Source organism: Hyperoodon ampullatus (assembly GCF_949752795.1).
Source record: "Hyperoodon ampullatus genome assembly, chromosome: 1".
In the NCBI taxonomy this organism is placed as follows: domain Eukaryota; kingdom Metazoa; phylum Chordata; class Mammalia; order Artiodactyla; family Ziphiidae; genus Hyperoodon; species Hyperoodon ampullatus.
The window spans coordinates 14479151-14492610 of NC_136914.1; the positions used below are offsets into that span (position 1 = coordinate 14479151).

Genomic DNA, 13460 nt, shown 5'->3' on the forward strand with positions numbered 1-13460 from the left:
TCAAGCACTCTCTCAAAGACTTATTAAAGTTTTAGGAAGTACACAACTAAAAAACCCTTTAAGATTATCAAGAAATAATAAAAGTTCTGTTAGTTAATGGTGAGACAATTTGTACTAAATGGAAATATTAACAGAGTTTTAAAATCTGTCACCTCTATTGCTAAGAGACATTTCTATTTAAATATTATAATAATCACGTGAATACTTCAGCTTAGGCACAGAGGCAAATGGTAGTTATGTTAAAAGGTTCCTTTCTTTTGCTCCTAGGACATCAAATCTACCAGAATTTACATGGAAAGATACCACGAACTTACTTTGACCTGAGGATAGGACTTCTTGTTCTTTTCACTAGATGCACCAGGGAGTCCGCCATGGGAGGGGCCTTCACACACATAACGGAAACGAAATCCTCTCTGCACAGGTAAACACAAGGTGAACAAGTTTGAGAAATACTTACTAAAAATTATAGGGACAAAATTATACAAATTTCAAATGCTTGGTGTATTAAAGGAAAAACATAAACTGTGAAAGACTGTATATGAGAACCACTTTTCCCATAACCTTATTACGAACATTGATGGTAACTGATATTTGTAAACTGAGCTGTGGCTTAAAAGCCAGGTCCCTGGCCCTGCGGCACCTCTCCTGCTGTGCTATGTGGACAGTAACCTGCTGCAGAGTTTAAGCCTTGGACTCGACGTGCTACAGCTTGTTTGCATCAGAGCTTCCTCATCTCGAATTGCTGCTGCCAAGCTCTGAAATTGGCCATATGACTCAAAGTTAAGCTTCTCTGACTCTTACTTGAAGGAATTCCTTTATCAACTCCGATGACAGCTGGTCCAGGAGGGCATACAGAAATGTCTTGTTAAATATATCGCATCAGCGTGGTAGAACACACCCTACGCTAGACCTCACATCTGGTCAGCAACTCTCAACAGCTCAGAAGAGAAGAGTTTTAAGATTATCGCTATTATCAGCTCCAGCTGGACATGTTAACTGACTTGAATAAATCCAAAACTAGACAGTCCCTTTATATATTAACTCAAGAATTTTATAGACATAGTAAATCAATTAAGAATTAGCTAGAAGCCTTTACTATGTGGGCTGATAAACACCTAAGTTCTATGTTTTTTTATCTATACAAATAAGGTTAGACTAGACCATACTCAAGATCTATTCCAGTTCTAACATTTTATGATTTACAAAGCTAACAATTGTAACTGTGCATATTTGTATACAAAGAATAAAACAAGAGCACTTATGAGAATGGCTCTCATCATCATATTAAGGGAGATTTCAACATTTTCCCTGAAAGACTCAACTTTATAATGATGTCAAACAATCTGTGGTAGTGTTAGTAGTTTTGATTATACAGTCACTTGACCGGATGGTTTTCCTATTTTCAAATTCACCCTTTAGTGAAAAGAATATGTTAATACACTTTAAGGAACATCCTCACCTTTCATTTATGTTATTGTGGGGCTGACTTCATATAAACACTACTAGATCCCTAGGCATCAGAAGCTCCGAACACCCACTACTTGGTGGTGAGGGCTTTCTCCCTTGCACACTGGACAGTGGAGCCCAGCAAACATGAAGGTTTTGACAGCTTTGAGCTCACGGACCAATGTAAAATTTCTGCCCTCCTTAGACTGCACTGCATTTCACTATGCCTCACAGGGTCTTGAAAAGCAGTCTGAGAGGTCCAGGTACCCTGAACTAATGAAAGCACCTGAAATTGTTTCTAAATTCTGTGAGAATTTTCTAATTTCCAAAGAGGATCAGTCTAAAGCATATTTAATGGGACGAATAAGGCCTGAAGTAAATTCCTTAGTCGGGGAAACTGCTTCAAGTCACACATGGGTCTGGGGTGTATGATCAACTCATCAAAGTGGCACCTAAAACAACTCTTGCAAATGGCTCCTCAGGAGATCCCAAACCTAAACACCTGGGAAGCTTTCTGAGGTTAGTCATTTGGAGGCAATTATCCTCTGTTTTGCTTCTCACAAAATTCAAACTAAAATAAAAGTTACAAATTCAGACCTATACCTTTTATAGACAAAGGCTGTTGACTTATTTTTAATAATTAAGTGAAATTTCTAAAAGCATGAAAAAGCAACAGTGTGTGTAACAGCCTCCAGAATTGGCTAGCCATAAAATAAGGATTTACCTGACTGGTAATCAATTTAAATACAAGTTCAGTTTTTAAATAATATTAGATAATTAGCACTTAATAATATGCAACAGAACTGGATACGCTAAAGATTAGTAGTCTACGCTGTGACTCATCTCTGTCAGAGCTGGGGAAAATTGTGGCAGAGACCCCAAAGACAAAAGAACATTTTTCTAGATTTTATTTTTAAAACTTAATAAATTAATTCATTATCTTTAATCACAAAATTCCTTCAGGACACTTTTATATCTTACTGGGAGTGGTTTCAAATAGAATATGAGTAAAGAGACATGTCTTAATAGCTTGCTTATCATTTAAAAAACAATAGACATTATTCATGGTTGGATAAAAGTATCTAAACTTCCATGCAAAGGAATTTCTAACCTGAGGATAGAAATTTATTACTGTTTTTTTTTTTTTTTTTTAAGGAAGCTAGGATGTCTACAAATGCATAGTCTGGATGCATTTCAGATTCTAAATTTTTGAGATTAAAGGTTTGCCAATCCACAGCCATTCATCTCAGTAACTCCATTTGCTTAAAATGAGTCATCAACCTCAAAGGCAAGGCTATAACCATCCGGTCAGAAGGTCTGACTTAAATACAATCTTCTTACTTTCACTGGAGTCAGACATCAAAATATTATCAGTTTGGTAAGCAAACACATTGATTTACTCAGATAAGCTTTTACACATCCACAAACAGCGAATTAAAATTTGAATTTTGGACCTATGTAACCCACCCTTCAAATAAATCATAAGTATCAATTTTTCCTTATGACTACTGGACCCATAGTAAGAAACTGCATTTAAAAATTCTTATTGTAGTGCTATGCTTATGAAAATGGATATTTGAAAAACACATTTTACCTAGTACGCAAATAAAGTTTAGTTGATTTCTCAGTTTCACAGACTACTCAGAAAATTTTCCAGGAGGCCAGACCACTGCCTAGAATGTTAAGGGATAACCTTCCCCTGGGAGGGTCTTTGAGAGAATCAGTGGCCTCCTGTGGGAACTCACCACTATGGAATTAGACACGGAGGTAAAAGTCATGTCAGCAGCCTGTGGGGTCAGGGTGTGCCACCTGCAAGCGACTAAAACAACGGCCTCAAGTCTCACATGGCATTCCTGTCCCCACACCAAAAATGTTAACCCAAGTTCAACCTCGTAAGGATAGTCTATTCGGTCATAGTTAAGATATTTACATCCTTTATATCTTGACCAAAATCCAAACACATATATAAGGCCACGATTAGGGTAACCACAACGGATGCTTTATTTAAGTTCTTGACCTAGTTAGCATTTGTTAAGTGTTACACTTACTTGCCTGAGCTACTAAAAACATTTAGGAAAGGTACTGGATGATATAACTCAAGAGAGCAGGTACACTCATCCTCAGTCTCACAAAGATGTGATAATAAGCACATCCATTTGGAGATTTACCTACTTTGTCCTCATTTTGCAGAAGACTATACCATTATTTCCATCCCTCAATGACTGAAATCTCCTACAGGCAAATATTAGAGATTCTCTTCCCTCCTCTTTGATAGCACTGGTCCCATAAAATTTCTAATAAATATTTACCCATGGGGGCATGGTGAGGAGGCCGCTTCAATTCCCAGGTATCCTCTATAGAATCTAGTAGTAAGAGGAAGAGCCTGATAAAAGAAAATGCTCCTCTCCTGACTCCAAAGAGACTGAGTCCAAAGCTAACACCAGAGAGAAGAGAACTCAACTGTCCATTCTAATACTTTCTCTACACCCTACTAGTACCTTTAGTATCTTAGGTTACATGTTTCAAAGACAGAACAGAGAAGGCTGGAGCTCCAAAGGAAGGAGGAAGGCTAAGAAGTACTGCATGTGTAGGGACATGTTGATGGACGTAACTCAGCGTACATGAACTGCATGCATGTGTGTTCCCTTATAAATGAAAATGAGTGGAGATAACCTATGCCTCTCCTAGGAGTGGCTGGTAAGCAAAGTTAGTAGAGATCATGGGATATCAAGGATCTCTAATTAAGTTTTATAGAACTACATACTGAGGCTCAGGACAGTGTGAAGAATGACTAAGAGAAATGTAAAGTGGATGAATAAAGTTGTCACATAATTTGTCAGGTTGCTGATCTTCTAGATAAGGTACTTCCTTTGTAAAATTCATTTATTATTTTATTTGGTGCTTGAGATATTAATATTAGACTTATGGATCTAACAATTGAAGAGAAAGTCCCACCCCTTTCATCTTCTTACCTGTTTAGGTTGCTCTAATATTTGAAGGTATGGGCCATCTGCTAAAAACAAAACAACAAACAGAAACCAAAAGAAACTGTGAGGCTTCTCGAATTTGGTAAAAAGAAAAATATATACATATAAAAGAAGTAAAAAAACTGAAATTATGTTTTTAAATATAGGCTTCAAATAAATGCTTTAGCTAAAATTCCACAAGGATATATCTTCCTTGTTCGAATATTAAATTTATCCTTATTTTAACAACAGTTTCACACCGTTAGAGAGAACCACACTATATAAACGTCTTGTTGAACGGTGATGGCACACTGCACAACCCAACAAAAGGCATGATGTCTGGCAAGGATTAAGGCGTCAATAGCCTTCACAATCATGTCCACTAACAAAGCATTTTTTAAATGACACAAATACCAGTTAAAAGCAGCAACCACTTCCTGGGCACTATGAAATTTTCTTTTGCCATCATATCATTAGACACTGATTTCCATTCTTCAAAGAGAACGGGCTTAATGTGAAATTACAAGAGACTGAGCTAGTGCCTACATGTGAAACACACAGATAATGATCTCAGGCTATCTGCTTTTCCTTACCCTAAGTTTTTGGTTCCTTTCCTATACTCGGATCCATAAGTACTGCCCTCATTCCTTAACTGGCTAGCTTGTTCCTCCTCCCTCCCAAATTTAACTTGGTCTATCAGACATGGTAGATTCTTATTAACTCACAGCTTCTGATGTTTGTATACAACTTTTGAATACCGTGCTCTCATATAAACTCTGTTCTAAAACAAGCATTTTATAAAATTCTGAAAATAATTTAGATAGGTGCATACCAATTTATTGTTGTAAAGACAAAGAATACTAGAAGCTTAATCCATAGCCTGACTATACCTGACTTTGGAAACTCAAAGGAAAATCAGAACCTCTGACAGTATAAATTCAAATTTGTTCAATATGAGAAAGTCCCTCAGCTTCCCAGCTGGTTTTCATATCAACAGTAAAATAATCTGTAGCTCTGCAATACATAAAGGCTCATGGTGTTTCTCACTTGTTTGAACGTAAATTAAAATGGTACTAAAAAAATTCTAGAATGCTTTGGTGTCCATTTCAACCTTCACTGTCTCTAGGCCAGAAGTTCAAGACTTATTTTAGATAAGTATATTTATTAAGAAAGCTAAACTTTCAGGTTGAAATTAAAAATAAACTTTAACTTGAGAGAGGTTTTATTTTTACCTTTTCAGTATTATGATCAGTCAGGATAAGGCTAGAAAACTGTAGGAAACTAAGGTACAATTATTTCCTGTTATTATTCAAGAAATTTACAAGGAAGTCAGTTGAAAAATGACTGAATTTGAACTGAAACATACACAAGAAAAGAAAAAAGGGTAGGGGCTGACCAATGTAGTATAATTTAGGTGAATTATCTTCTCTTGTCTGTATGAAATTAATTCCTGGATGTATTTAACTACTTTTAGAAAAGAAACTGTTAGAATTTTAAAATTCCAAAAAATGGCTAGAATTTAATTTCTGATAAGGAGATAAAACTGATTAGAAAAGGAAATATTTTCACACTGCTAATATAAAGCCTGTACAACAATATAATAAATCTATTCATTAACATTCCCTCTAGAAAGCTAAATGAACTTATGAAGAAGAGAAGTCTTTAAGAAAGCAACATTTGACAGCAAGGTCCTACTGTATATGTATAGCACAGGGAACTATATTCAATATCCTGTGATAAACCATAATGGAAAAGAATATTAAAAAATGTATACATATGTGTAACTGAATCACTTTGCTGTACAGCAGAAATTAACACAACACTGTAAATCGACAATACTTCAGTTAAAAAAAAGAAGGCAACATTTGGATGTCATGGAAAATATAGAGGAGTTGGAACACATTTACATCAAACTTCAAGCCTCTCACTTCTTATTAACTCTTCTAAAAATACTTGAAGTTTTGCTTTTATTTTTGCTGTATGATTTAATTATCTTTAAATATGTGAAATTTTAAGGTCTGGGAATTTTATTAGTGAAATGGGGCCGTTTTTTCTCTTTCAGGGAACACACTCAAACATTAAATCAACTAGAAAATTAGATTTGACATGCATATATTTGTTTTAATGCCAATTTTCCTTGGCCGCATTTCTATGCCATGAACTGACATCCTACAGCATAATGTTATAGACCTAGCAGTCATGCCATATCCCATAGAGTTTTCCACAAGTAGCAAAACTACTAATGGTTTTAGATTTCAAGAAATATAAAACAGTCTACATGAAAATTACAAATTAATACTGGTTTATATTACCTCTCTATCCCTTTAAAATGTGAATAAAACATCCATACGTCTTGGTTTATAAAAACTGAACTATGCCACTGCAATGCAGAGGGAAAGTATGTGACAATAAAAGTGATGAGGTAATAACTGGAAAATATGATTCTGAGGTATAATTATAAAAGTTTTTCTAATGTTATGGGCTAAATAATTGCTACAACATGAAGCTCCGACTACAGAATATTTACTGAGATAGTTCTTTTGATAATCTTATTTCTATCTCCATAAACTTGATGAAATAAAAACATTAAGAAAGCATTTGCATCAGGATATTGTTTGTCATCTACAAGGCATTAAATGGAAATGTATATGCTTCCCGAGGGCAGAACCTTTCATGTTTTCCATAAAGTATCAGTACCAAGAAAAAGACTTTGATCCTCAGAATCAGAAGTTCACAGGAAACACAGAAGCTACCAAGACATTTACTTGTTCACAGGAAGCTGACCTAGAGCTTATATTGGACAGCATTTGAGGAGATCTCAGGTACAGTAGCCTACAAAATATGTTTTGTGGGGTAAAGAGAGAAAGGGCTCAGCAGCACACTCAGTGAAGCTAATGAAGGTGACGGTACAGCAGATGTACTTTTTTCCCTTCCCATGAACTTCTAGAAAGAATAGATATAAAAATGCAGAGAAACATCTGATCTAAACATGAAAAGTGCCAGAGTAACAACACTAAGTTTAAATGATGATGATACAAATTGGATAAAGTCTCCCACTGAGGACAAGCACATCCATGGTAAATAGAATAGCTGATGCCCACTTCAGTGACCACAAAACTCTGTGACATACAACTTCCAAAACTGACTCACATAGCTTGTGAACATCTGTCGAGCCCCCCTGGTGACGTGAGGAGCACATAAAAAGAGCTATCACAACAAGCTTACAGAAGAATCAATAAATAAAAACAGAGACTGAGTTGACTGTTTTTAATCGCCCATATGAGATCAAACAACTTGTTGGTGGGGATAATTAATAGAGTCATGTTAGGAGGAAGGATGATTCTCATGAGTTTATCTAACTGGTCAGAACATAAAGCAAAAAGCTTTTTAAAAAGATGATTTTTCTACTGAGATGACTTTTATGATTTTTGTACAACTTATGTTCCCAGTGTCTGGTATACTGGCTGGCACACAATAGGTACTCAGAAGCGTTTTTGGAATAGATCTGAGGAGTTGAGACTGCCTCATGTTTGCCCGGGACAAAGGAAACAGAAGTTATAAAGACACCAGAGATAACAAGATTGGGTGAAAGGAAAAATCCTACATGGAGTAAAGAAATTCCTTTTGAGCTGTGCTAGCAGGTATCAGCAACAATTGTCAGTCATACAATGGGTAACTGGGGTCAAACATGTTTGTAAAAACATAGTCCAAAAAAGTATACTGAAAGATTGGGGGTTTTTTAATAAATTTATTTTTTATTTATATTATTTTTATTTTTGGCTGCATTGGGTCTTTGTTGCTACACGCGGGCCTTCTCTAGTTGCAGCGAGTGAGGGCTGCTCTTTGTTGCGGTGCAAGGGCTTCTCATTTCGGTGGCTTCTCTTGTTGTGGAGCACGGGCTCTAGGCGCGTGGGCTTCAGTAGCTGTGGCACACGGGCTCAGTAGTTGTGGCTCACAGGCTCCAGAATGTAGGCTCAGTAATTGTGGCGCACGGGCTTAGGTGCTCTGCGGCATGTGGGATCTTCCTGGACCAGGGCTCGAACCCGTGTCCTCTGCACTGGCAGGCAGATTCTTAACCACTGCACCACCAGGGAAGTCCCAAAAGATTGGTTTTTAAAACATTAATCACCATTTCCTTTCCAGGTACCTCACTGACTTTCTAAAAGAATGGACAGAAAATCCTGAATTTACAAAAAGCAAAAGCAAAATGACAGGGCAACAGAGATGAGGAATTTTCTTACCTGTTGGCAGTGGCATCACTGGTTGAAATAATTCTGGATTAAATATTGTATGATTCAAAGGATCCAAATGAAACATCTATAAAAAGGAAAATTTAAATATTTCAGTCATTATTTTTCCAACATTGTAAAATTTATTTAAAAATTTGAACTTGAAACACCTAAAACTTAACTATAAGAACAAAAACTAAAGCCAAAAACAAAAACCCGAAAACACTTCAAATCAGAATTTTAAAAAAACGCTCAGGAGACCTAGCTAAGTTCTCATACGTATGGAACTTTACAGGGGGCTATGTGACAAAGGGATTTCAGAAGAATGACCCAACTGTAAAGTCCACAGAGGTAAGGACATGGTGTAGCTTGCTTACTGGTATATCTGCAGGACTCCGTGTACATTTATCAGAGTGGATGCTTAAATATTTGTTGAATTTATGATTTAAAGCTTATACTCTCTTAGAAATATAAGCATGAGAAGATAATCCTAGAAATCTCTATTTCTTTTATGATGATAAATAAACTCCTCCTCTAGCCATCCAATTTCAAGTCCTGAAAGAATTAGGCAGCAGCCCTAGAACAACTTACAGAAAAACTGAAAATACAACTTAGTCCAAAGAGCAAATAACTGAGCACTGAGCTCCCTCGCTTTTTTTTTCCCGCCTTTATTTACCTAGCACAACACAAAATATCTGGAATTTAGTGGGTGTGGCAGGCTGAATAATGGCTCCTCCACAGACATCCACATCCCAATCCCCAGAACCTGTGAATGCTATCTCATATAGCAAAAGGATTTCGTACATGTTATGAGGGTACAAATACCGAGATGGGGAGATTATCCTGAATTATCCAGGTGGGCCCTATAGGAGGGACGCAGGAGATCAAAGTGAACTGTAGGAGATGCAACAATGGAAGCAGGAAGCTGGAATGATGGAAGGGGTTGCAAGCCAAGAAATGCAAACAGCCTCTAGAAGTTCAAAAAGGTAAGGAAAGCTTTCGGAAGGAATGCAGCCCTACCAACACCTTGATCATAGACTTCTGACCTCCAGACTGTAAGAGAATAAATTTGTATTTTTAAAGCTACTAAACTTGTGGTAATTTGTTACAGTAGCACCAGAAAACTAATACAGTGGGCAAACAATATATTTTGATTGAATTATAATCTTACAATAAGTTACTAATAATTACTTATCCCAAGAGAAACATTTTCTTCCCACTTAGTTCACTCAGGATTTAAAATTCATATTTCTGAGTTTGGTATTTATTTCAACCTAAATAAGTCATCTGTGAAATGTCTGTGGACAGCACAGAAACCAAACATGTTTCCTTTTTTATGATACGCTAGTTAGTAAATATGCTGGAGCTGACATTTTTTTTAAAAAACACAAATATTTTACTTCTTTTCTTTACTAGCATATTATTGGACATTCTTGGGTACCTAAGAATCTGTATGCCTAGTTAAATCAAGACTAAGAAATGCAGTGTTTAAATAAAGAAGGCTTCAGATCCAGTCGTGAGGTACGCAAATTTTCAACTGAGGAACAATAAATGTACTCCACTTCAGTGCTTCAGAGTGAAGTTCATCTACACTATTCACCATTTGCTAAAAATTAAATAAAGGAATGAAACAACATGTTATTATAAATATGGGCCCCACTTTACAGAGAGAATTCATTAGTCTCAGAGCAGAAAAGATGACCTAGCAGAAAAAAATTTTTCCTATGGTCCTGCAGGTGGCTCAAACGAGCGGTTAGAGGGCCAAAACTGATCTTAGGAGAGACACATGCCCCACTTCAGACAAGAAGAGGGAAGCTGTGTTGTGTGCTGCAGCTTGCACTGTGCATTAGGTCAGCGGTGGGGAGTAAATTCCAGAATACATTAAAACAGGGAGGACATGCACCTTTCAGGGAATATACACCATTAATCTTGAGACAAGGAAACAAACAAATAAACTTCAAGGACCTCTCCCTTCACAAATGGAAATATCAGAACGTGCCCAACCGCTGTTGCTGATGATCACAAAAATGCCCACATAAGAAAAGCTTTTGAAATGAATGTTTTCTGCAGGTTTTACTCTTGTGTGTGGCATAAAGGACCATCTCTTGCTGATAGGATTTCCTGCGTATAGACAGCAAAGCATGGTTTACAACTAAGCTGACCAACCCTAACGCTGGTTAGAGTTTGCCTTTAATCGTTAGAGATGGCATATTAAAAGCGAAAGGTAAAACACAGGTTTTTTATAATATGAATAGCCAAATGTCTTTCATGCTATAATCAAAGAAAATGGTCTTAGATTTATCCTATATCATCGTGTGTACAATAAAATTCAAAAGAAGTATCTTAATGTGAAAAGCAATGCATACTCATTCTTTCTAAAGCAATCAGAACATTATCAAGAGTAATGAATGCTATATAAGTCTATTTTATTTAAAGAAGTAATACTAAATCCCTTTAAAAGTATTGGGGTTGGCCAAAAGGTTGGTTTGGGTTTTCCATAAGATGTTACGAAAAACCCGAACGAACTTTTTGGCCAACCCAATATTTCGCTTTTGGTTTCTGACTGATTCTTTGCATGCATAAATTTGGGAAACACATTTTTTAGGTGGCTAAAGTTTAAGTGTGAAATGATTACAAAATGTGGACCAGGGTGTCCTGGTACCTAGTGTTCCCTCTCTTTGTCTAACCTAGCAAATTACATCTTTCAAATCTCAGCTTACAGAGACTTCTTTTAGAAAGTCTGCCTAACCCTACTGTTCTTCCCAGGCAGCACGGAGTGATCCTCCTCAACATTTCTGTCCCATACTGTGCAGACTATACTACAGCATTTATCACCACATGGAAACTATTCATGTCTCGGTCCCTCCTATTAGAATGGCAGCTGCCTGAAATGTGTCACATTTTTGTATCCCTCCTTAGCCAATGTTCTGGTACATAGTAATGCCTCAATGAACAGCTCATGAATGAATAAATATCAGTATTTTAAATACCCTTAATATTTAATTACCCTAGAGCCTGAAAATTGCTTGCAAATGGTTCATTAAATATACATACATTATATAAATAAATCTCTTTCTCTCTCTATATATATAAACATACATATATATGTATAGGGCAAAATATTAACAACCAACAAAGATCTGTTGGACTATCCAATATTTCTACAGGCTTGAAATTGAAAATTTTCAAGTACAAAGTTAGGAGGAAAAAGAAAAGGACACTGGTATCCCTTTATAATTTCAAATATAATTATAATGAACAGTTTTATATTCCCAAAGCACATTCATTGCCCATTAAGACTTTTAAAGATTCCTGTGAGTGAAGAGGGGAGGGAGGTGCTAAGTAATTCCTCAAGCCTTAAGAGCAGCCAACACCTGGTTAAGATCTTTGAATTCTAAGTCCTTTTTACTACACCAATCTGCCTCATTAGGTGAGTTTTCAATAAATAATTTGTCTTCTCCCCCAAAATGATATGTTCGAGTCCTAACTCCTAATACCTCTGAATGTGACTTTACTTAAAAATAGGGTCTTTGCAGATGTAATCAAGTTAAGATGAGGTCATACTGAAGAATGGGCTCTCAATTCAATGCCTGGTACTTTTACAAGAGAATAGAGGAGGCTTGGATACAGAAACACAGAGGAGACAAAGGGAAGAAGGCCAATGTGCTGGAGTGACACAGCTACAAGCCAAGCAGCTACAAGCCAAGGAATGCCAAGGAATGCCAAGGACTGTCAGTAACCCCCAGAAGCCAGGGGAGGACCACAGAAGAGGTTCTCCTTCAGATCTTCCAGAAGTAACTAACCCTGTCATCATCTTCATTTTGGACTTCTAGGCTCCAGAACTGAGAGAGAATATATCTCTGTGGTTTTAAGCTACCCAGTTTGTTGTAATTTGTTACAGCAGCCTTAAGAAACTAATACAAGTAGTTATCATTTGACCTGAAGCATATATAACTTTTATGCAACCATATGTGACAGCAGGGTTTAAGTTACTCGTTTTACATGACATGTCCTCTCCGACCTTACACAGAGGGACAGGAAAAACAATTTAAAAGAAATTTTTACCACTTTTAGAGTTTTCCTGATAGTTACTATTGTTGCCTCTGTATATTTTAAAATATGAATACATTTACAAAAAATTATTAGCGAGATTATTAAAATACTTACTTGTTCATGCCCTCCCAAATATGGGTCGTCTTCTGCCATTCTGGAGCTGTACATCAAAAGAATACAAAACTGAACTGTAAAACTGGAAGGAACCTTAAAAATTCCACAGTGCAGGAGTAAACTGTATTATTCCAGTAAGACCAAATGTAACCCTTTTTTAAAGACCTTAGGAGGAGGATATGGTGTAGTTCCTCTTTGGAATCTAAATCTAACAGAAATATTGCATAATCAAGGAATTACCACTTACATATAACCCACAACACTGATGTCAACCTCACAGTAGTGTCCTGGAGTTTGGTACAACTAGTCTTCATCCTCTGTATAAAAATCATGCCACTAGATTCCTTAGAGGCCATTTCTTTTTGTCATCATCTAGACTTCAAAGATTCACTTAGCTCTTTGTATAGGTTATTTTCCAACCCTTCATGAATTCTGTGATAGTCCTAGAACTATCTCCCCACTTTCTACATGCCACTTGAGTTGAGAAGCTCAGAGGGGGTCATTTTGCTGTGAGAGGGCCTGATCAGTGCTTTGCGTAGCACACGGTAGGACGACTGCAGTGTGCCGTGCTGTCCCCTAGAGCACTCCGCTGTTGCAGGCCACTTCCTCTGTCAGAGTGGTCCAGAAACACTGTAACATTAAACATGCAAGC

At 36.8% G+C, this 13460-nt stretch overlaps 1 protein-coding gene across 1 annotated transcript in view; it reads right to left on the reverse strand.

The window, feature by feature from the left end:
- NFKB1 (nuclear factor kappa B subunit 1) overlaps nt 1-13460 on the reverse strand; it is a 123112-nt gene that overhangs the window by 87849 nt on the left and 21803 nt on the right. The window contains exons 2-5 of the mRNA XM_079699748.1: nt 12809-12854; nt 8654-8729; nt 4419-4459; nt 315-413 (exon numbers count right to left, since the gene is read on the reverse strand). Coding sequence (XP_079555874.1) covers nt 315-413; nt 4419-4459; nt 8654-8729; nt 12809-12847 — 255 coding nt within the window. The 5' untranslated portion in view covers nt 12848-12854. The remainder of the gene's footprint in view (nt 1-314; nt 414-4418; nt 4460-8653; nt 8730-12808; nt 12855-13460) is intronic.